Source organism: Anthonomus grandis, chromosome 14 (genome assembly GCF_022605725.1).
Source record: "Anthonomus grandis grandis chromosome 14, icAntGran1.3, whole genome shotgun sequence".
Lineage (NCBI taxonomy): Eukaryota > Metazoa > Arthropoda > Insecta > Coleoptera > Curculionidae > Anthonomus > Anthonomus grandis.
In genome coordinates, this window is record NC_065559.1 from 4,963,590 (window position 1) to 4,989,523 (window position 25,934).

Below are 25,934 nucleotides of genomic sequence, written 5' to 3' on the forward strand. Positions count from 1 at the left end.
CAATGGACTACAAGGCTCTTCTAAATATCAAATTTAAGATGTCCCTAAAGTATGAAGTCTAAGGGTGCTAAATCTGATGATCTTGGAAGCCATTTAATTGATCCCCTTCTGTCAGTTAATCTATCCGGAATCTCTCGCGCAACCACTGTCTTATATTTTTTTTGTTACCTATTGTTATTTTGCAGGAGGTTGATTTAATTTATTAATGGGTCTGTTTATTTTATGTTTAACATTAGGTTAGAAGAAAATTTTTGTATTAGTAATTATTATCACTTTGTATTTTAATTGGGCAATTGCCCGTTGCTAAATAAATAAATATGTAGGATTCTGTTACAATTGGTAAATTAAAATGTTGCAATATAATCCACTGTTAGGCATTAAACAAAGTTTACTCAAAATCTTGTTCCATTGATTTCTGAAAACCATCGCACACTTTGATTTGTTCTCAAATTGTGAGTGACTGATAAGTCACTGCTGGCTTGTTAATTTCCAACAATAATTTCTGATTTAGAAATTCCACAACATTTAACCACTTCCAGCTATCTGGAAACAGAGAATATGGGAGAATTTGCAGGTGTATCAATTTATTATTTAGGATTCTGTTACAAATGGGTAAATTAAAAAAAAGTATCAATATGTTTCACTGTTAATCATTAAACAAAGTTTGCTCTATTGCTCTTTGCAATTAAATCAAAGAACAGGGCTAATATAGGTTTAAATTTTTAGTTTCTTCCAGGCAGTTGATGATTTTTTACATTTCTGCATCAACTGCGTGAAATAAAATAAAAAATACCATTGGTTGAAACGAAAATAGGGAACTAGGGTATTGTAACTGCAAAATTCTTCAAGGCTTTTAAAAGTAAATTAAAAAATGCCCTCACATGCCTTGAATTTGGTTTAAATTTTTAGTTTCTTACAGGCAGTTGATGCAGAAATGTAAAAAATCCTCGACTGCCTGGAATAAATTAACAAATACCACTGCTTGTAAAAAAAATTGTGGACTAGAGTATAGTAACTTCTAAATTTTTCCTTGGACTTAAATGCATGGAAATCGAATTAAATTTTTAATTTCTTCCAGGCAGTTAACACAGAAATTAAAAATATTGTTAAAATATATTAATTAACATTGGTTGAAACGAAAATAGAGAACTAGGGTATCATAACTTCAAAATTCTTCAAGGCTTTTAAAAATTGCCCTTACATGCCTCAAATTTGATTTAAATTTTTGGTTTCTTACAGGCAGTTGATGCAGAAATGTAAAAAATCCTCGACTGCCTGGAATAAATTAACAAACACCACTGCTTGTAAAAAAAATAAATAGTGGACTAGAGTATAGTAACTTCTAAATTTTTCCTTGGCCTTAAATGCATGGAAATCAAGTTAAATTTTTAATTTCTTCCAGGCAGTTAACACAGAAATTAAAAATATCATCAACTGCCTGAAAATAAATTAAAAAATACCATTGGTTGAAACGAAAATAGAGAACTAGGGTATCATAACTTCAAAATTCTTCAAGGCTTTTAAAAATTGCCCTTACATGCCTCGAATTTGGTTTAAATTTTTAGTTTATTACAGGCAGTTGATGCAGAAATGTAAAAAATCCTCAACTGCCTGGAATAAATGAACAAATACCACTGCTTGTAAAAGAAATAGTGGACTAGAGTATAGTAACTTCTTAATTTTTCCTTGGCCTTAAATGCATGCAAATTGGGTTAATTTTTTAATTTCTTCCAGGCAGTTAACACAGAAATTAAAAATATCATCAACTGCCGCGAATAAATTAAAAAATACCATTGGTTGAAACGAAAATACGGAACTAGGGTATCGTAACTTCAAAACTCTTCAAGGCTTTTAAAAGTAAATTAAAAAATGCCCTCACATGCCTCGAATTTGGTTTAAATTTTTAGTTTCTTACAAGCAGTTGATGCAGAAATGTAAAAAATCCTCGACTGCCTGGAATAAATTAACAAATACCACTGCTTGTAAAAAAAATAAATAGTGGACTAGAGTATAGTAACTTCTAAATTTTTCATTGGCCTTAAATGCATGGAAATCAGGTTAAATTTTAAATTTCTTCCAGGCAGTTGACACAGAAATTAAAAATATCATCAACTGCCAGGAATAAATTAAAAAATACCATTGGTTGAAACAAAAATAGGGAACTAGGATATCATAACTTCAAAATTCTTCAAGGCTTTTAAAAGTAAATTAAAAAATGCCCTCACATGCCTCGAATTTGGTTTAAATTTTTGGTTTCTTACAGGCAGTTGATGCAGAAATGTAAAAATCCTCGACTGCCTGGAATGAATTAACAAATACCACTGCTTGTAAAAAAAATTGTGGACTAGAGTATAGTAACTTCTAAATTTTTCCTTGGCCTTAAATGCATGGAAATCGGGTTAATTTTTTAATTTCTTCCAGGCAGTTAACACAGAAATTAAAAATATCATCAACTGCCTGACAAATTAAAAAATACCATTGGTTGAAACGAAAATAGAGAACTAGGGTATCATAACTTCAAAATTCTTCAAGGCTTTTAAAAATTGCCCTTACATGCCTCGAATTTGGTTTAAATTTTTAGTTTCTTACAGGCAGTTGATGCAGAAATGTAAAAAATCCTCGACTGCCTGGAATAAATTAACAAATACCACTGCTTGTAAAAAAAATAGTGGACTAGAGTATAATAACTTCTAAATTTTTCCTTGGCCTTAAATGCATGGAAATCGGGTTAAATGTTTAATTTCTTCCAGGCAGATGACACAGAAATTTAAAAATATCATCAACTGCCAGGAATAAATTGAAAAATACCATTGGTTGAAACGAAAATAGTGAACTAAGGTATCGTTTCATCCAGCTCATTTGGGTTATCCACATCTATTCTGTAATTCCTTTTTTCAAAGGAAATTGATTAGAAACTATAAAAGGAATTGTACTTTTTATTGTACATTATGGCTCCTAGGATGAACCGCGCTTGATTAACCATATCGGGACGTAGCGGCGCCGCCATAAAAAGGACGCAGGGCGTCTGTTGACGTCACTAGGGAGGCATGCGCGAAAATAAATAGGGGAGAACGACGGGCTTTTTTACGGATCCTGCAATATCGATGTTCTGGCTAGAAAAGGAAATGCTGTAAAGGGAAATTGATGATTTGTTCATTACTTTATTATTAGATAAAAATATTATGGTTATTTGAGGTGTTTTAAACTATTTTTAGAAGGAAAGAACCACTTACTGCATTCTACTAAATATCCATTTATTAATTTCTTTAATAAGCTTCCAAACTAAATTTAAAGACTTCAAAATTCCATTATAAAAAATTGACATCTGGGTAAGCTTTGAAAGTCAAGAAACTAAAATTGTATGGGTGACCTTGTCAAATGCCTTGCTAAAATCGGTATAAATAGCATAGGTTTCAACAGAATTAAAAATAAAATTGGAATATGTGTCTGTCTATACACAGTATCCAGACAATTAGGGAATAGATTATTGCTGGTCTAATAATCCCAAACAATAAGTTTTTTTTTCCTGATTTAGAATTCGACAACATTTAACCACTGCCAGCTTTATTGCAAGAGTTTATTACTAATAATATATGTATGGCTTAACATCGCCAAATTGAAGAAATCTATAATTATGGAGAATATATTATTTGAATCATATTTAATTGTTTTTGTAGGGGCAGAAATGTGGGATTAATGAAATTATGTAAAATGATATTGAATACATAGAACTGTATAAATTTCATACAATATAACATTATATATAACATCATAAATAACAATCTTAAAGCAAATATTAAACTGCAGAAAAATAGAAAAATTAATACATACAACACATCAACTAAGGAATATATATGCCAGGACCAAAAAGGGACAGGACTCGCCATCTATAGAAGTATTCAGGAGTACAATAAGATCCCACAGACAATATTTTATGGCGATTCAAGAAACATGTGTTATAAACTTTAAAAAAGTATAGAAGACAATAGTTGTGAGTGTTCATGCTACTTATTCTTATTCTTGTGCTTATGAATTATTTCAATGGGATTAAGAAGGATAAACTATATTTGTTTGGTTTTTTAGAACAACTTGATTTAGATTTGTTAATTTTTTTTTTAAATAGACTTGATAGGTCTCAGTACCAGTTTTATAAACTTTTTTTCAGTGATAAATTTTTATTGAAAAAAATACCCAACTCAGCTTCTAAGTCTAGTCAACTGAATACTGTACAAAATAATATAAATAATTCACAAAATTAAGAACACTTAGATTATTTAATCATCTAGAGATCTATCCCACCACAGATATTGTATCTGTATATATTTATGTAACTTATAAGTGTATGTAAAATAATTTTTTTGTAAACATATATAGTCCCAATGATAATGTCACACAGATCAACACAATCACTTAATATAAACTATATGTCTTTCTTATTTTATTTTTGACACCTATTATATGTAAATTTAATTATTATCTATGATCTTGAGGAACTATTGAGATTTTTATGTTAATACCTAAATATACTAGACATTTATTAATGTTGAAATTGTTACACTAGAGTTCTTGTGTCCTTGAACTTGTTTTTGTTTACCAAATGATAATCATCACAATTGAATTTAATCTTTATTTTAGAACATAATATGATCACAATATTTTAATGTCCAAGTGTTGAAAATTCATTTTCACAAACAGGTTTTATAAGATTTAAGGTAAAAACCACCACCACAATCTGCCTTATTACATTTGAAAATGTTTAGCATTGTCAAATAGATTTTAATATGTAGTAATGTGCCAACTGAACTATTTGAGTCTCTCAGTTACTCTAAGGGCACTTTCCATCCTCACTGTCCTCCAGAAATATTCCCAAAAGACTCTGCACCACAACACTAACAAAGCAGTGTAAGGGCTATATAATATAATAAAGAAATTAGGACTATAAGGATAAATGTGAATAAAACTCCTTAAGATTATATGGGCAGACATGCAGGATAATTTTTTTTATATTATTTCTAAATATTGGTAGTGGAAGCCTATGTACAACAGCTGACGAGCAGTTGTACTGCTTTTTTGAAAGATCTTTTGAATTAAGGTTATCCAATGTTGTGGAAAAAATAAGAAACTGCCGTGTCATGTGTATGTTTATCTTTAACTGTACCAAATTGAGAAAGATGTGTATTTATATATAACAGGCATTGGTAAATATAAGAACCTGACATACCTAAAATTTGCAATTGTTTAAATAAAGGTCTACAACTTTGTTCTACAACAAGGATTTTTATTACACAATACTCTTATTGCATCATTTTTTAAAGACAGGAGGTATGTCTGGTGAATGTCTCTAAAATAGCTTAAAAAAAAAAAACAATAAAAGCAGTTCAGCTTTACTCCCAGAAATATTTAAATGATATTCAAATTGAAATCTTAGGTTAAAGCTTTGGATTGTCACTTGAACAATGTCTACAAGATGACAATACTGTAATGTTTTTTTTTGACACAGTGTATATAAAAGTAAAATGAAAACTAACATAACAGAAACCACATTATGGTACTACAGAGAAGATAAGGTCAACAGATTGAAGTGCCTCTCTAAAATTTTAGATATAATTATGGATTGTTTCTAATTATTATTTTGCTAAGGAAGGTTGTCGTCAAATGGATAAGGTTAAGGCATTTCAAATATGGTGTTATCTATGTTTACTAAAAAGATCATGGACTGATAGAGTTTCTAACATAGAATTGCGTCTAAGAATCCAAAAAGAGGAAGAAATAATAAACACCTTAAAAAAGAGAAAACTTGAATACTTTGGACATGTAAGAGGACCTAAATATGTGCTAGTCCAGAACATTATGGAAGAAAAGATTAAAGGAAAAAGAAGCCAAGGAACGAAAAGAACATTGTGGCTTAAGAACTAATTATGAATTGCCTTAATGATTTCCAATCTCTGATGAGAAGGAATGTGAAGAAGATATATTCAGTTCAATAAATTCCAAGGTTCGGACGTATACTTTTAATCACTCTTCAGTGTTTGCTATATTTTCGTGTGTTATATAAATCTAATTATGTTGTGTTTTACATCAAAAGTTGTAGAAAATTAACAGTTCCACAGTCTTAAAATTACGCGACGTATTATACATTTTTGTTAATAAACAATAGAATTAATCCAAGTGTTTGAAAATTCTTGGCTCCATTGTATTGATTTGATCAAAAAAGCGGCTGGTGCATTGAATGGTGTTAAGTGTAGGATCCAAGGTGCTAACAATATTTATGTTAATGAACATCTCACTCCTTTCATTAAATATTTTACAGGAAGCTAATAAGTTAAAAAATGTAGGGTATAGTTTTGTTTGGAGTAAAAACGGATGTATTTATGCTAGGATGAAAGAGGGTGACAAACCCATTAAAATACTTAGTGTGTACCACTGTCAGGATATTCTTAGGGAGCTTAAACAGTAATAAGTTGCTTCTACAGGTGCGTAAACAAAATTGTAGTTACTAAACATAAAATGGCTGTAGATATTCTATGCGATGATGTTTTTGAATATAAAACTGATTATTATGATGATTTAACTAATATTACTATATTTAATAAATCACAATGTGATCTTAATATTATTCATATGAATGTATCAATGTATGCAGTATCTGTTAAAACTTTAATAACCTTACAATATATCTTCAATTCCTTAATAAAGACTTTGACATAATTGGATTATCAGAAACTAATAATATTAAGCATAAAACACAAAATTTAAATATTCCAGGATATCGCCTTTGCTATAATGAAAGTTTTGTTAGTAAGTGTGATGGGTTTGTTTTTTACATAAGAAGTGAGTGCTGAAATAAAAAAGGTAAATGATTGTAGTTTCTTAAGCGCTGTGTTGGTTAAAAATGGGATTAATATTGGTATTACTGGCTTTTATCGTTGTCATAATATAGAAAAATTAGATTTTCTATTGAGCTTGGAGAATTATCTTCATAGCCATAGCCAAATATGTGCAATAGAAATTTTCTGTGGTGATATTAATTTGAATGTCTTAAATGAAAGGTGTAGTATTGTTAATAATTATTTAAACTTAATGTTATCAAAAGGATTTTTAAGTAAAATTAATGTTGGTACTAGGGAACAGGGTGATTGTCTGACTAGTCTTGATCACATTTTTGTCAGGTCAAAATTCACCTCTGAAGCTGTTGTTTTGAGAGGAGGACTTCATTTCCATTTTTCATTTCCAGACCATTTCCCTACTTTGTTAAATATTCCTCTGTTAAGTGGTAATAATATTGTTTCTAGACTAATTAAACATTTGGATAAGTCACAACTTAGTTTAAGACTTAATTCTGAAGACTGGCAGGATGTTTTGAGTGAGAAAAACCCAAATGTTTGTGCTTCAAATTTTATTAATAAAATAACTAACCATATTAAATTATGTAGTTCTGAGAAGTATGTCAAATGCAAGCACAGAATTTTAAAACCTTGGGTAACAAGGGGCATTTTGAATTCAATAAGAAGATGGGATTATTTAAAGAAATGTTTATCATTAAATCCTCTAAATATTGATTATAAAACCCAATTTATAGAATATCGAAAAATGCTTACTAAAGTGTTAAATGTTGCTAGAGCTTCTTATTTTAAAGGCCTCTTTTCCTCTCACTCAGGGGATCCTAGGTTGACCTGGCAGACTATTAAAAGATGTACAAATGAAGACTTTTCTGGTGGCAACAATAACATTAAACATATTAAAAGTAAAGCAGGCCATTCTCTTACTACTGATCCATTAATTGCTGAGGAGTTTAACAAATTCTTTAGTTCTGTGGGGTCTAACTTGGCTAGCAAAATAAATAATTATAATGACTACAACTTTCCTAGTATAAAGGCTAACAGTAACTTCTTTTTAAATCCTATTCTGCCTATAAAAATGATTAATTCATTAAAGTACAAAACCTCTAGCACTGCTGATAATATTTCTAATGAAATAATTAAACTAAATTATAAACCTCTCTTAAAACCTCTGACTTATTTAATAAACCAAATTTTTTCATCTGGGATTTATCCTGATATTCTTAAAAAAACAATTATTATCCCCCTTTTAAAGGCTGGTAGTAGGGAAGAACCGTCTAATTATAGACCAATTGCTCTTACTAGTTCAGTTAGTAAATTAATTGAAAAATGCCTAAAATTACGTCTCACTCAATTTATAAATAAGTATCATTTGTTATCTAATGAGCAGTATGACTTTAGGGAAAATTGCAGTACAGAGGATGCACTTATAAAGGTAAATAACCACAATGTCTCTGGTTTAAACTCGGGTATGAAATGCATGGCCATTTTTATTGATTTAGCCAAAGCCTGTGTCCCACCATATTTTGCTGAAACGTCTAGGTGATCTGGGTATAATTGGATTACCACATCAATTATTAAAATCGTTTTTAGAAAATAGGCAACAGCAGGTAAAAATTAATGAAACAGTGAGTTCTGGACGTGCGGTGGAGAATGGTGTGCCTCAGGGTACTGTGCTTGGGCCTCTTTTATTTACACTGTACATCAATGGTCTTTTTTCAGTTGTCCCAAAAGATAGTGTGGTGTGTTTTGCTGATGACACTTGCAATAATTGAAGATAGCAGTTGGGAGGGAGTCAAAAATAAAGCTGAGTCATTAATATCAAGGGTAAAAAATTGGTTTGATTTCAATCTGCTAACTTTAAATACCGACAAAACAAAGTTTATGTGTTATGCCAAAAATAATTCTGGTCTGCCAGGTTACACTACATTAAGAATTCATAACTTTGATTGCCAAAATTACAATTTTTGCCAGTGTATCACTAAAATTGATTGTGTCAGTAGAGTAAAATATTTGGGAGTATTTTTTGACAACTTACTAAAATGGAACGTACATATTGATTACATAATTGGTAAAATATGTAAGTTGTTGTATAAGTTTTACATATTAAGGCATTCTTTGTTAAAAAAGACAATCTTGTCATTGTATAAAACTCTAGAGTCTGTACTTGGTTATGGTATAAGTGTATGGGGTGCTTCTTATAGGTCTCTTGTTGTTGCTCAAAAAGCATTGCTGAAAGTTTGTTTATTTAAAAATAAATTGTACCCATAAACTGATTTGTTTAGTGAGGCAGGAGTTTTTCAGCTGCATCACATTTATATAAATTCAGTTACAAGACTTCTTTGTAATAATAAAATAGCTAAAAGTAGACCAGTATTGCCTTTGGCAACCAGGTTTCAAAATAGCAATCCTCTATCCTTTCCTAAAATAAATTTTACTTTTACTAAAAGATCGTTAATTTATACAGCTCCAAAAATTTACAATATGATGCCTCTTGATTTGAGAGATAAACCTTATGCCAGGATCAAGTATAGAATAAAAACTTGGATCATTCATACTAATATTGAGCAATTGTTTGGTTAATGTTAATTGTTGCTAGCTTGTAATCACTATACTGTTCACATAATATTAGATTTTATTTTGTCTGAACTTAATATATCTATATATTTTGAATGGGAACACACACAAACTTAGTAGTTAATTGTGTTTCCAACTGTATCCTTAATTACTTTGTATTATTGTTTTTTCGAAATAAACATTATTATTGTTATTATTATTGTTTTCAGTGATCTGTATAAAAGGTGAAAATCTTTTAATATTAAGAAATAGAATCAGGTACAATAACCTTTGTTTTTAATGCAATCAATATTAACCCTTTGCACTCAAGGACTCCGGAGCGGAGCCATTTAATATTTATCTTCAAACTTGAGGGCTCAGTTACAGAGCCCTCAATTACAAAGGGTTAAAACAAGAGATTATTTGATTTTTATTAAAAGTTGTGTTGAATGTAAACTGATAAAAATTTCATTATAGGAACTATAGAAATTATAGGAAACATTTCCTCACATCTTAGTGTTGAAACTAAACCCTGCTTTTCCTGGCATGATTAAAATGTATAAATGTGAAAATTAATTTTTGTGTTTCTTTTTTGGAAAAAATTCCACTTTTAGGGGTTTCCCATTTTAAGGGCATTTTTCAGAAAAGTTGCTAAACTAGACCTTTACCAAAAAATTAGATAGATACATACTATACCTGATAGATGGACTGCTAATTAACAAAATTAATAACAATAGTACCAATATTCTTAAATAAAACCGATAAGAAAGTTATTTGGATATTCATTCATGCATTAAATACTACTGCAATACATATTAAACAATTATGAATTCTATATAGGTACATAGGTATCAAATAATAACTGTTTTACTTCCCAATAGGAAAGCAACTACTTGAATGATAAAACATATGAAATTAGAATAGTTTACCATATGATTCATAGTAATTATGACACTGAACCTATTACCTTCCAAGGATAAAAAAAAACTTGATTTAAAAAATTAGTGTTGCCAACTTGCTATTAAGTTTTCTAATGAAAAAACCCAAAATAGCTAGGATAATGACCTCTAAGATACGGGAATATCCACGACAACCAGGAATTATTTTAAAAATAAAGATTGCAAAGGAATGAATAATGTTAAATAAAAAATGACAGTAGTGTTTGGGTTTGGCACTAAATAACTCTGTTTATTAAAACATCAATATTTAAGAAATACGGGCTTAACGACTAAATAAGTCCCAATAGTACAGTTAAAGGATTAAAACCACTGAAAACATTTAATTGTAAACTTCTTCAACAAATTGTAGGCCAGTCAACCACTTGATGGGTTTCCCAATAAATATTTTGGTGCTTTATAGCTTTATTCGGTGCAATTATAATGTGCGGTTTGTTATATTCTAAAGACTTACGAGTATATTAAAGAATTTCCGTAAAAAAAGGATATAACAGGCAATCAATCACTACACAGAACAATAATTTAACACAAAATTGATTAAACTTTCAGATATTTCTTAAATTGCGAGAAAGTATGGCTATCCGCTAGCGAATATCCGCAGAGTTGCTTTTGACTGACGTTGACATTTTACATCGTTTGACAGTACAAACGTCAAGTAACAAGTGACGTTTCCTAATCGTAGGTTTGGTCCGTTCATAACCAGGCTCTTCTTCTTCTTCCTCTTTTTATGGCTTCTGCTCCTTTAGAGCACGTTTCCAGATCATGTGGGGATCAGAGCTTCGGATTGTATCTGGCTCTGGACCATATCCCTATCTTAAAATAAGTAGGGTTTTACCTAATATTCAGGCTAGTACAGGATATACACACCATATAATTCATTTTCTGCAATTCTAGTGAAAGGTTAATTAATTGGAATATTGATGAAGAGTTACTAGTCGATATAATTTAAACTTGAGTCATAGTTTTATCTTGTTCATACTAAGAAATGTATTAATTATTAAAACAGTTTCCAAATTAACTTTATATAGAGAGAATTATAGTCCCAGTATTATTAGCACCATTAAATATGAAACATATATTTGTCTTTAAAAATAAATAATGAGATTAGTGAACCATCTTATATAAAAATTGGAATTCCACAAGGAACAGTTATTGGACCTATACTCTTTAAAACTTATATTAACGCTCTTACCAATCTTAAAATTCATGACGGGTCACTGATATCATATGCAGATGACACGGTTGCGGTGTTTCACGGAATTTCTTGGGGAGACACAAAAAAAACTGCAGAACTTGGTCTAGCAACAGTCAAGAACTGGCTGGATTCTTTTAAATTAAGTCTCAATAGTCAAAAAACAAACTATATTGCATTTTCTATAACAGCTGCTAATCGCCCCAGCTTTCAACAAATTAAACTTGAATTAATTGATATCAAGGAAGTTTCATTTACTAAATATCTGGGTATCATTGTGGATAAACATTTAAAATGGGACCAACACATTCTAAAATTAACACAAAACATCCGTAAACTTATTTATCGATTTCATATTTTGAGAAATATCTTAAATGAAAAACTACTAATTTTAATTTATAAATCCTTGGTTGAGTCCTTGTTAAGGTATGGGGTGATTGTCTGGGGAGGTCTATACAAGAATTGTTTAAAACAACTTAATGTAGTACAAAACTTTATTTTAAAAGTTATATAAAAAAAACAAAAAAGATTTCCTACACAACAATTATATTCTGAAGAAATTTTTAATATACGCTCAATTTACATATTGTCAACATGCATTTATACACATAAATCAGAAAAAATCAAGAATTATGTTAGTCATTCCAACACAACCCGAAATAATATAAACAGACACCTAAAAATACCAAACATAAAAAAAACTATAGGGCAACGATTTTTAGGATACTTGTCCCCGAAATTTTATAACATCTTACCAAACAGCTTAAAAAATATAAATAATATTAAAAACTTTAGTAAGGTCTGTAGAAAATTTATTTATTCAAATATAGATAAATTTAATTTTTTTAAATAGTTTTGGGAAGGGAAATTTTATTGGAGAATTTTTGTTTAGTTGTAGATTATGGTTAGTTATATTTTATATTATTACTAAAATTTTGTGATTTCTCAGCATACACAAACAGATGTTACAACATCTAGGTGTATGTTAAAAACAATGACTGTTAACTATTATTATTGAATATAATTAAGTTAAAAATTGTTATAATATAACCAAAATGATTAATAAATTTGAATTTGAATTTGAATTTGAATTTGAAAAAAATGGAGCTGGAATTCCTTTGTTAATAAATCAGATAAAATAAGATGTTTATTGGTGTTAATACTACATAATTTAGCTTACACAAGTTAATATTAGAGCCTTAAACGATCAATATTACCCATTTATTCGCAAGATCTATAAAACTGTGATTTAGATATTCATCATTACTAAAAAAAAATTTAGATGCAAGGTGCTGCATTAATTTTCTTCTAAAATCAATAAAAGGCAACATTTTAATGTGAAGTGGTGAAAGGAATTTATTGTTAAACAGTGGCTCATAGAAAGAAGTAGCAGTTTTAATGCTATGTATTCTATGAAATGCAGTGTTATTTATCGTCAAATGAGTATGAACGTCTTTGAAAGTTTCGTAGTTATTAATGTTTGTTTTAACATGCAAGAAACAATGAAATATATATAGGCTAGGAACAGTCAATATGTTAAGCTTAGAGAAATTTGCTCTACATTCTTAATGCCTTTCTTTGAAGAGAGAAAATGCGATTTGCATCCCTTGCATGACCCCCGATAAGAATTTCATATGAAATCCTTGAATGAATACATGCAAAATAGGCTAAAAAAGCAGCCTTAATAGATACACTATGGACTAAATTTCGAAGAGCAAAGACACCAGAAGCCACCTTCGGACATAAGTAATCAACATGTGCATCCCAGATAAGTATACAATCAATTTTAATGCGCAGAAAAGTAACTGGTTCATTTGCAATATCCCGCACATTCAAATTACGAGTAGCCACAAACAGTTTTTGATTCTTATTAGGATTCATGCTTAATTGATTAGTATAAAACCAATCAGCAACCCTTAACTGCGTTTCCTCCAGGCTTATCTGCAGATCAGCAGCCTTCTTTGCCAATATAGTGTTATCCGCGAATAGAATAAAACCAGTACCTGTATCACTACTCTCAAGATCATTGATATAGATCAGAAAGAGCAATGTCCGAGCACCAATCCTTGAGGGACCTCACAATCCATGTGACTGTAGACATTTGCAACTTACTATTTGATATTTACCAGAGAGATATGATTCCATAATTTAACGCTAGAGTTCGAAGATTTATAGTACTTTTGCTTTCATACCAAGAACTCTGAAGCAGACACAGTCGAAAGCTTTGGTTATATCACAAAAAGTGACCCTAGTAAATAATTTATGCATATAAAGATTTTAAATCTGATTAATTATGCAACCTAAAAATATATGATCTATATCCTCCACTTGACCACATTCACAGTTGGGATGTTAAACAAGGACCCTTTTCAACCTAATAACAGAGGTAATATGTCTCCGATCAATAAATTCAAAAGACTTGTACCACAATGTCTTAGTGTTTAGGGTAATTTCATCATTGCCTGGATAAATTTTTTTCTTGTTAAATTTTTTCTTTTACACTTTTAGAGTCGTTTAGATATTTTGTTCACAACTGTGCATTTATGTTAATTTTTCACTATTCGTCGAACACTAGACCATGTTAAAAATCGGCATGCCCTAACATATTGATAACCACTCTAACTAGAGCATCGGAGGTAATGCTGTCACCCCGTTGATATTTATGAGAAGGTCGTCTAACTTACAATGATTCCCTTGGAATTAATATATAAACTCGCATCCTTGAGTGAACTCAACAAACCCTACATAATCCACATAAAGGGCATTGACCAGTTGACTGGCAGATATTACCAATTACCTTTAATGAAAATTGTTAAAAATAGACCTAAATTTAAATTATAAACTCATAAATTCAGAATGTTATAAGCGCACTGTATGTACGGCGAAGAGTTGTTAATAAACGCAGCTCGACTTGGTAAAAAATTATTCCGCTTCGTATTATTGTGAAACGGCCCTAAACAAGGGCGCGATATTTAAAATCAAATAAACGACGTTGCCAGATGCATCAACATCAAGGTAAGTCTTATCAAAGTGTCTCACTTTAATGTAGAAGATCAAAGTAAGACAATTTCATATGATTGACAATCATTGGCAGCACCGCCTTAAGTAATATATATAGTTGGGATTAAGAAATATTGCTTATTTGTTGTTTATTTTTGTTTGTGTTTATAATGAATATTGTGTGTTAATTATTTGAGACATTAACATAATCAAACATTATTAAGACTTAAAAACAATAGTCTTAATTTTCTACAATAAATATAAAAGGATGTGCTCCTGCTCTCCCTAAAGAATAGAGTGATTTCCAGCATTATTTTTATATTTATAGCTAAGATAAGGTAAGTATATTTTTTATATTATGTATTTTATTTCTTTATTTATTCAATGCAACAGTAACAGCATTAACAGATGGTAAAATACACATAATACAAGTCTTAATTCTTAATAGAATACCAAATAATAATTGCTATAAGATCTATACATAATAAGAATACAAATAACTAATACTTTTAAATGTGGTAAAAAGCACAATTTTTACATAAGGGGTTTAAACATCTTTGCATCCAGGTAATTGAAGTATGGAACCCATAATTAGTTCTACAAAAACCACATTCAAACAGATGATGATTTCTTAAGCTATTAACGTATTTAAGAGCATTAAAATTTAAGGGACAATAAATGTTGTGCCTAGCAAAAGTATCAACCATGAAATTTTGGAACTTACAAAAATGGGTAACTGAAAATATTCTGGTCATCCTCCATTAAATTTATTTAAAAAACCATCAATCCAACATGTTTCCGACTTAGAACATCATCAGGGATTCTATAAAAGAACCAAGGGAACTTATATGATTAAGTTGTTCTGTCGAACTTATACGTCTAGTGCCTCAGACAAGGTTAAAATGAATAAAAATGTCATCTACAATGCTTAATTAATTAACAAATAAGTGGATGTTGAAGGCGTAAAACTTATATTAAAATACATGTGAATAAGACCAAACTTGGGTTTACCTATTCAAGCCTCCAACATCCATTTATTTGTTAATTAATTAAGCATGGCAGATTTTTAACCATTTAACCTTGTCTGAGGCTCTAGACTTATAACTTTGACAGAACTCCTTAATCGTGTAAGTAATTTTAATACCTTTCATAATTTAACACCTTAAAATGGTTTCCTTGGTTCTTTTATAGTATCGCTGATGGTGGACATGTTCTATGTTCTAAACATGTTGGATTGATGGTTATTTGATTGTTTATTTATTTATTTACGGACTTGCCATTTTACAATAAATAGAACTAATTACTAAATACAGTATAGATATACATTGCTATACAAAAAAAAAAGAAAGTATATATCACAATATATGCCTTAAAGATCCTCTAAATCTTGCCTCTAAAGTTCCAAAAAAATCTACAGATTGTTGCATAGAGTTTGCATTATTTAATATTCTTGTAATAGGGTTATTTTTGCCATAATTTGTAGAATGGTAAGGAACAGAAAAAACATTAGTATGCCGATTCCTTCTTATAGGTACATTCAGACATACTAGATTGGATTCTGGACAATCAATTACACCATTAATAATCTTGTGAAGTAAATGAATTTCATTATATATTAAGTAGCGATCTTAATTCACTATAAGAATAATCATCTCTGATATAACCACACCTGTAACCAATATAACGAAGAAACTTATTCTGCACTCGCTCAATTGCAGTTACATGTGTTACATAACAAGGGTTCCAGATAGGTGAGCAATACTCCAGAACACTTCTAACTAGCAAGCAATATAGTTTCTTTATCATAAAAATTGAAAAGTCCTTACTAGATCATATGATGAAACCTAACATTCTATGAGCCCGAGAGATAATACCCGATATATGAGTATCAAATGATAATTTGCTGTCCAATACAACACCAAGATCCTTCATTTCATTGGTAACCTTTAAGGGTTGATGGAATAATTGTAAGAAATAGGACTTTTTACTCTTGAAAATGATATTTGATAGCATTTTTTTATTTAAATAAATTTAGTGAAGGATTCAGTTATCCATTGAACTATTAACTCCACTGCAAGAATGGGCTACTTCTTCAACTTACGAAAATGATAACAACTAATCAATGGTAAAAAATGTTTGGTGTTTTTTCTTGACCTGTCTAAGGCATTCGACACAATCTTTCACTTAACACTTGTAAATATAATGAAATCAAGAGGGGTGTGAAGGACTGTGTTGAATGTCTTTATTATCTACCTTACTGCTCATATACAATAAGTCAAGATGCCACAAGGCGTGGCTATTAGCCTGACTCTACAATTTATACATAAACTTACTTTGTAACCTCAACATTGATGATAAAATTATTGGTAATGCAGATGATATTGCAGTCATTTTTAAAGACCCAACATGGCAAGACCCAAGTATGAATTTTATGCAATAAAAAGAGCTTAAATTATCCTTAAATGTAAAAAAACACACTATATTGCTTTTTTCACTCACAAATGCAAATCCAGATTTTGACAATTAACAAATAAATAATGTTGTTATAAAAGGTTCTATATGTACCAAGTACCTCGGTACTATAATAGTCTCTCATCTTAAAACATCATCATTCAACCCAGTTGGCAGTTTTCAAGCTTATATCCTTTGTGATTGAAAATGTTGACAAAAAAGAAAAAGTTGCCGGACTCTTTTTCGATTCATCGAAAGCATTCGACACAATCAACCATGGTCTACTGCTGTCAATCCTTGAAAATTGTGGACTGAGGGGAAACTGTGCCAGACTTATAGCCTCTTATTTAGATCAGAGGGAACAAACAGTTTGCCTTGACTCTGGTAATATGTTTACTTAGCATCATCCTTGGTGGTACAGGGAGTGCCTCAGGGTTCAATTCTAGGTATATTCAGTACTATTCATATTATATGTAAATGGTCTCAGTGAGTGTTTTCCAGGGTGTTTTATCAACCAATATGCTGATGACACTTCCATAATCTTGTCAGAACATCTGATTGAAGAACTATCTGTCAGAGCTTCTCAGGTGGTAGAGAGGATGCAGGAGTGGTGTGACAATCATGCTCTGAAGCTAAATGCTGATAAAACCGGGCTACTGACATTCTCCAAAACTTTACCTCAAAATTCCCTACTAGTAAAGTTTGAAAAAAAAGTCTCTTCGAGAGGTAGCTTCCTTAAAATTCCTATGGTATACAAATTGACTTCTGTCTCACATGGGTCCCACACATAGACACTCCTGGCAAAAAACTAAATAGTTTCTGCGAGTTAATAAGGTGTCTACGAGAAAAGCTTTCCCTAAATTGTCTGAAGCAACTTTACTCTGCATCGGTCCAATCTCTAATCACTTATAGTGTGATAACAAAAACGCATCATAAGATGCATGCTCAGACTCACACCACAAACGTCTTGTAGGACTTATTTTACTAAGCTTGGTCTACTCACTGTTCCAGCTCTGTACATTCTTATGTTAGCTATTTTTGCAAAGAAACACCTGCATCTTTTTCAAACTAATGAAGATCATTATGCTGAGGGGATGTCTATTGTGACAAGGGGGAGAGCTGAACTGAGTGTCCCAACTCATCACTCTGCCTTTTTCCAAAGATCTCCTCCCTTTGCTGCTATTAAAACATATAATAGATTACCTCTCGCCCTGAGGCAAGAGAAAAATATCATGAAGTTTAGGAAAGACACTGCAAGGTATCTGTTGGGCAAGTGTATCTATAGTTTCGATTTACAATTTTAAATGTGTATTATGATTAATATTAAGGGTTTGTTTACTAATTTATTTATCTTCATAATGTATCATACTTGAGATATAAGTGGTAAGATAATGCACCCATTATTATGTCCAACATTATCTTTTTGTTCTTACTATTTTTATTAGCAGTATGTACTGTGTAGATGTTATCAAATTTTAATTTTGTTTGTTTTGTGACGTTGTTATTGTCTATTTTAATTAGATCTTGAAAGCATTAAAGAAATTATTATTAATATAAATTAAATTCCAAGCAAAAAACAAAAAAAACTAATTCCTCATTCATAAGTTTCATATACTAAGGGGTTTTTAAGTAAAAAAATACTAATAATGATGTATAGGGCCTCTGTAGAACCATTATTGACCTATGGCATTCTAGCATGGGGTGGAATGTACACCTGACCTCCAAATCTTTAGCTTCATCTAATTTAGTTGCATTATCAAAATTATATGGAAATTGAAGCATTTTAGTATTTTGAACAAAGATCACTAGTAGTAGAGGTATTTAAAAGAAACCCTCGTTTAGGCTTGACCATTTTGCAGCTTGAATCAGGTCTTGTGATCAAAAACCATTAAATCATCTGCAAAAATTAAATATCTAGAGGACAAACCACATCCAACATCTTTGGTGATCAGATTAAAGAGTATTGGACCACAGTTTGACCCTTGGAGCACCCCACTCTGAAATCTTTGGACAAATGGACATCCAATCAAAAAAATTTCAGTTAAATTCAAAGCAGGCCTTTTTATCCCCAAATGTTTTAGTTTCCCTAGAATTAAAGAATGATTCACTTTATCCAAAACTTTCTAATAGTCATAGTAGAAATACTGTCCACTTGAAAGCCAGATTATATAGGTGACGACAAGTAGTTTTGGTATTCCAACAGTTATAGATACAAATCACCAAACATATTTAAAAATACCTAATCAGATTTTTTTTATTTAGTTATCTATTTATGGGAAAACCGCATTAACAGATTACAATTATCAGAGCAATATTAAACAGATTACAAAATAATGATTAATACCTCTTACAATTATATCAAATTCAAACACTTAAAATAAATATCAAACGTATATTACATCACAATGTAATAAGTTATGTTACACCTCAAATTGACTATTATTTATGATTATGATTACATTTTTATAATATTGATTTACAGTCATTGCATATCTATCTAAGGGAGAATAATATCCATAGTTGGTTCTGTGGAAACAAAACACCAAAAATTAAATAAAATCCGATCTTCTATTCCTTGACGCAATGTCAATGTATAAAATTTGAAGTAGATCTGGACACTCTATTTTACCAATAACTAAGTTGTACACACATTTTAATTCAGCACAAACCCTGTGATATTCCAAAAATGGCATATTGAGTTGACTTTCTATTTCTCTATAATAGTTGTGATCTACTATGATCAAAGTGAGTTTATATGAACTAACTCGCAAGAATCTATGCTTAATGCTTTCTGCCAATGTAATATGTTTTACATGATACCAAATTACTGACACATACTTTAACCTAGACCTAACTAAGGCACAATAAATATTTTTAATTGTATACACACACTAAGACTAATACAATGATTATGACACTAATCTTTAGAAAGTGATTAAAATTTACCGTAAAATTAAAAAAACAGACCTGCTGTGTGGTGTGAGAGGCTGTTCCTCAAATGTTTGCTACTGACCCTCCATGAACAGAGAAAATAAAATAGTTTTATTACATATTTCTTCCTGTAAATAAAGAAATACTGTCTCGGATTAAAGTGTTTAGGTGCTCCCAAAATTTAAACAAAATTCGATTAATATTAACTAGTTTTAATATTTTTCAGATCTCGCCATGAGTTTGCAAAGAGAATTAATAGAACACCAAGCAAATCTAAAGAGCAACAAAGTAACAGAAAGAAGGCCGGCAGTAGAAAAGCTTACCGATTTGTTAAACAATGGAAATATTATTCCGTACCTAAACAAAGAAGACCCCTTATCATGGAAGGATTTGCTGGAAGATTCACAGTATTCTTTAAAAATCGTAAGTATGTAATATTATCCCAGCAGAATAGTCTTGTAACATTTTTTTTTTAAGGAATGTGATAAATTTGCTGATACTGTTAATAAAAAAGGTGCCTCAAAAGGCCCTGATAAGTTTTTAAGTAATTCTATTGAACTGGTTGTGCTGATAGTAAAAGCAGCCTTAAAAGAGGGTAATATATAATTATAATTTTCTGAAATTTTAGTTTTTTATTAATGTATTTCTAGGAGATGAGAAAATAAACATTCCACTAATAATAAAATATGTAGATGGGTGCCTGAGGGAAAGAAATATGAAAGTATGTAGGGATCCTTTTCTGCGGCTAATAAAAGAATATATATTGCCTAACCACGGTTGTCTAGGCAGTTTTGATCCAGAGGATTTTATTAGTAAGCCAATATACACATTTTTAGTAATTTCCATATTTAACCAATTAATTTATTTACAGTGCTATTTTCTCTCCTAAAATCAGAAGTTCTTAAATGCAATAATTCAGATTCAAACAACGTGATTATTTTCACTTGTTTTAATTTGCTGATAAAGAACGGTTCTCTGGGGGCATTTCCTCCCAGTTTTTTGCGAGAACAGTTTCCTTTTTTAACGCAGCTATGCCAGTCTATATCGTCCCTCCATCCTAGAGCGCAACAAGAAGTTGCAGTGGAAATTCTTCTGAACTTTTGCAAATATGTATGTAAATGATATATACATACAACAGATTGTACTAATATTTAAGGAACATTTTTGATTTTCTAGACTGCAGAAGATAACAGGCTGAGTTGTTGCAAATTAGGAGAAACGGTTTTTTCCACTCTATTAGATCTATACTGTGCCTCAGGACATGACTCTATTTTGAAAGTATGATGTTTGAGAAATTTAATTTTTTTTGTTGTAAATTCACATGTTTTTTAGGTAAATGTTATTGAATTTTTTTTACTGCAAATGGTCATTCATAATCCAAATGGGGAATCTGAAGGGAGTCCTGAAGCAGTAGCGTCCAACTGGCATGACTGGAGATCTTGCATTAAACGAATGTACAATATTCTTCTAGGGGAGGTGTCACAATATTTGAAGCAATGCGTTAAAAATACTTTGTTCTTCGTTCCTCATGAACAAACCACTGTGATATTAGATAGTTTTGTTTGTTTGTTTGTTGAAGTCTGTAAACAGGTATACTCTGCATATAATCTCTACATAAGTCCAAAAATAAACCGTTATTTTCCCAGTTATTTAGTGATTCTGAATATCAATCCTCTATATCCGTATCGTCAGACAGCAGCTTAGAAATGCACACTCAGATTCACAAAAAGAGAAAAGTCGCGACCTCTTTAGAAGCTTTTATCACCGAAATTGAAGAAACTAAAAGTTGGGTCTGGTAAGTTAAATTACATAAGTTTTCTCAATAATATTTTAAAAATTGCAGGGTGAAACTTGTGGGCTCCGTTTTAAAAACGTACCCTCAATTAGTCGTTAAAAAAACTTTCTTGAATTTGTTGCAAATTTTACATACGCTGCAACTTGAAGTGAAAGACAGTGATACAGTAAGCCATATTTATGAGACCCAGGCGGTTTTAATTGATATTGAATCTACGTTAGAAAAAGGGTATGAAGTAGAGATTGAAACGTTGTGGAAACTGGTTGGAGACTCTACTTTACGGTAAGGAAAAGCATCATATCAATTGACAACTACCCTACCTCTATGTAATTTAAAGGTACTTAATGAATAATTGCTAATTTCATATTTATATGGCAGGTAATGATTTAATAGTGACATAGTTCGGTTTGTTGGTTCGTTTTTACCAATTAGTCTTAAATGGGTTCAGTGTAAGTCGTCTGGTGGAAATCGTATCCTTCCAAGCAAATTAAGCCAAAGTCATATTTAATTTTTATGCGACGCCAATGTATTTATAGTCAGAACAATATGAGTTCATCTTTATTGCTGTGTAATTTCAAAAGTTTAAAAAGGAGAAAATTGACACTGTGACCCTCCCTTCTTCAGACGTTTAATGTGTGTTGTAAATTGGTGACCAAACTATACATGTTATCACTTTAAAACTCGATTTCGCTTTATAAAAAAAGGTTTATTTAATAATATAATTATTATTTAATTAAAATAATTATTAAAACTTCAAAATTCAAATGGACATAGATTAAATATACAACTTAAAATTAATTTTACAGAACTAACTTAAAATTATTATGTGTGCTGTATTTATACAAAATAGTACAGCGGTGTCAGCGGTTCCCATGGTAAAGGAATCAGGCCACCGGTTTGCTAATCGACGGAAATGGTATTGTTGCCAATTCCTAGAACTGCTGACTCTGGTTCGTTGCGAAATAACACACGTGTGTGGTTTTGTATTTCAACATATGACATATGTACATAGTCGTATATATCAGTTGAAATCATGTTAAATACCTCTCAGGGAGTTTTTTGTACACTAAAAGGAAGAATGGTAGTTTTTGGGATTTATGTCAAGAAAATAACGTTAAAAGAGCACACACAGGTATTAGGCTATCTAGCTGCTTAGGGTTAAACAAAAAATGTTTGATTTGATTTGATATTAAAGGCTGAAATGCTTTCCATCTACCCTGAGTTACTAAGTAATCAAATTCTCCTATAAACTGGCATTTCATTAAAATGTTTGTTTTTCGAAATTCTTTTAATTAGCGGCAATATAAGAACATAAAATGATAAACTTATTTATAGGCAAATTATACAAAATTTGAAATTTCTAAATTAAAGTGGGTTCACCTACTAAATTACGTGCAACATTTTCATTGTAATCTTTTTCTTATAATTCTTTGAATTGAATACTTGGTTAAGCCAAACAACTATATTGAACTTCTCCAAGTATAATATAATAATATAATATACTATATATTATGTAATAATATATAATAATCTTTCTTTATTTAGCAAAGAGTGCTACATACAAAAAAAATAAAAATATACAAAGATTTTTGATTAATAATTAATAACTAAAAAATCAATCTACGTATGTACAAATGTCGAATCGAAAAGGAGGCCTAGCTAACGTGGACACAGATCAAAATAAAAATAAATGTTATACGATAAAGGTGCATTGTATAAACAGTACATTAACCTTAGACCTAAACTTAAATAAATAAAAGATTGTAAAAATAAAACCTAAAAAATTAAATAAAATATCCTTAACATTAAACATAAAAATAAGATAAAAACTTAATTCTAAAATAAAATTTTAATAAAAATCAGAAAAAAATATCAATAAACAAAATGTAAAAAATAACAATTACCATGATAAAAAACATAAAAGCTAAACCTAAAAAATAAAGCTAAATTTAAAAAGTTATTAAAATTGTAAAAATAAATAAAACCGACCATAAGAATAACAATAATAATCACCGCATGATAAAGAACATAAAACTTAAACCTAAAAAATAAACCTAAAAAAGAAATACAAATAGTTAACAGTTATTTTGAACGTATTCCTTCAAGAGCCGTTTGATTATCACAGTTTTTAATATTTACTGGTAACTTGTTAAATTCAATAATACCCTTATGTAGTACCGAATTATACGTTTGGGCTGTCTGGCATCTTCTGAGTAATATAAAATCATTACGATTTCTGGTGTTATATGTGTGGACACCACTAAAAACTTTAACTTTATCACAGATATATTTTGGGTGCATGTTATGTTTCGATTTAAATACAAATACATGAACATTATACGCGATTCTTTGCTTAACTGACAACACATTTAGGATAGTTAACATGGTTTCTATAGGGGTATAACGATTACAACGCAAAATTACTCTTAAAGCTCTGTTTTGTATTACTTCCCATTTTAAATTTCGGCAAATTGGACAATAAAGTTGAGCAGAACTGCAAATGGGGTAGTGCATTATACAGGGACAATTTTGTGTTTATGGATAATTCTTTGCCTATTCGGCTAATAAATCTAACTTTTTTAGAAAATTTTCTTAATATGTAATCAAAGTCCCCATAAAAACTTATATTACAATCCAATACTGTACCCAAAGTATTTCTTTATCGTATAAGATTTTTTTCCCCATTTACCATAATATGCAAACCCTGAATGTCCAACTATGCCATTTTAGTTTTTTTTGTGAAAACACATAATTTAAATTTGTTTACGTTTAAACATAATTTATTTACACAGAGCCAATTAAATAAGTTAAGATCACTATTAATTTCATTTTGCATTTGTTGTAAGTTATTTCCCTAAATATAAAGCATTGTATCATCAGCAAACAACTCAATATTACCTTTGGTAGCTACTCTAACTATATCATTTATATATAGTAGAAACAATAATGGCCCCAAAGCTGTTCCTTGTGGCACACCATATTCTACAATAATGAATTCAGACATACTATTCTTAAATGAAACTCGTTGTACCCTATTAGATAAATATGACTGAAACCAGTCGAACACACTACCTCTAACTCCAAGACTATAAAGTTTTTCCAACAAAATAGTCCTATCAATTGTTTCAAATGCTCGTTTGAAATCTAAAAATACGGCTAGTACAAAATTACCATTGTCGACGGCTCTGAGGAAACTATCACAGGTACCAACAACAACAGACTCGCAGGAGTGCCTTTCGCGAAAACCGGATTAATTCGGGACGATGACATTATTACTAATGCAGAACTCAAGTAGCTGTTCTTTTACACAAATTTCTAATAGCTTTTCATAAACCGGCACTGTATTAATTGGTCTAAATTCATGGTGAAGATTAGTATTGTGGACTTTGGGAGCAGGAATTACGGTCGACAATTTCCACGTTTCTGGGAATACACCTGATCCAAGTGATGTATTGATTATATCCAATAGTCGATCTCCAATGGCAGAAGTAACGTCACAAAGAACCTGTTTAGAAATACCACTGTCTCCACCTCCAACATTTTTTAAACTTTTAAGCAATTCTTTCATTCGACTCATTGATATTTTTTTCAAATTTGGATAGTGTCTTATTAGTCACTGTGGTTCCATTGTTAAAGGGCGGTATGTTGGCGGGCTGTGGTATATTTAGGATTATATGTTCAATACTATTAACAAAATACTTATTACATCTGTCCGCTATATCTGCCTCTTTAGTAATTATTTCGGCTTCAAATCTTATATTATGTGGCAGTAGTTGCTTTTTTCCTGGTAGTACAGTTTTAAGGTTTTTCCACAGTTCTTTTGGATTTTTTCTATGTAAATCAATAGTTTCAGCGTAATATTTTTCTTTCTCAACCCGAATTTTATTTACAATGAAATTTCTTTTAGCTTTATCCTCACCCCAGGTTCTTTCACTCTTATCGATAACTGCCCTTTTGTATAATATATCTCTATCCTGCATTAGTTCCCTGATCTGAACACTAATCCACTTTTTATCTAAATATTTCTGTTTTTGGACAAATTTAATTTAAGGACACATGCGATTTATAATATTTTTTATTTCAGTGACAAAAGAATCAGCCAAAAGATTTACATCAGATATATCCCTGTTTCACTCAATGCTTAAGAGCTCTTGCTGTAACTGATCATTTTTGTAATTTTTAAAAGACCTTTGATAACATATTATATCTGCATC

At 30.5% G+C, this 25,934-nt stretch overlaps 2 protein-coding genes across 9 annotated transcripts in view; one reads left to right on the top strand and one right to left on the bottom strand.

Moving 5' to 3' along the window:
• The window catches only part of LOC126744540 (kinesin light chain), a 73,519-nt gene extending 62,546 nt beyond the window's left edge, over positions 1-10,973 (bottom strand). For 4 of the 6 annotated variants that reach the window (XM_050451995.1, XM_050451993.1, XM_050451994.1 and 1 more), the window contains exon 1: positions 10,806-10,971. The gene's annotated coding sequence lies outside the window, so the exon portion shown is untranslated. Of the gene's footprint in view, positions 1-10,805 lie in introns of all 6 variants that reach the window. The other 2 variants (XM_050451991.1, XM_050451990.1) reach the window with 2 other exon arrangements.
• Positions 8,455-25,934, top strand: part of LOC126744537 (serine-protein kinase ATM) — a 66,370-nt gene continuing 48,890 nt past the window's right edge. The window contains exons 1-9 of one of the 3 annotated variants that reach the window (XM_050451979.1): positions 8,455-8,919; positions 20,152-20,348; positions 20,403-20,520; positions 20,576-20,737; positions 20,797-21,035; positions 21,102-21,203; positions 21,258-21,515; positions 21,572-21,720; positions 21,769-22,002. In XM_050451979.1, coding sequence (XP_050307936.1) covers positions 8,493-8,919; positions 20,152-20,348; positions 20,403-20,520; positions 20,576-20,737; positions 20,797-21,035; positions 21,102-21,203; positions 21,258-21,515; positions 21,572-21,720; positions 21,769-22,002 — 1,886 coding nt within the window. In that variant the 5' untranslated portion in view covers positions 8,455-8,492. Of the gene's footprint in view, positions 8,920-14,666; positions 14,882-15,553; positions 15,671-20,151; positions 20,349-20,402; positions 20,521-20,575; positions 20,738-20,796; positions 21,036-21,101; positions 21,204-21,257; positions 21,516-21,571; positions 21,721-21,768; positions 22,003-25,934 lie in introns of those variants that run through there. The other 2 variants (XM_050451981.1, XM_050451982.1) reach the window with 2 other exon arrangements.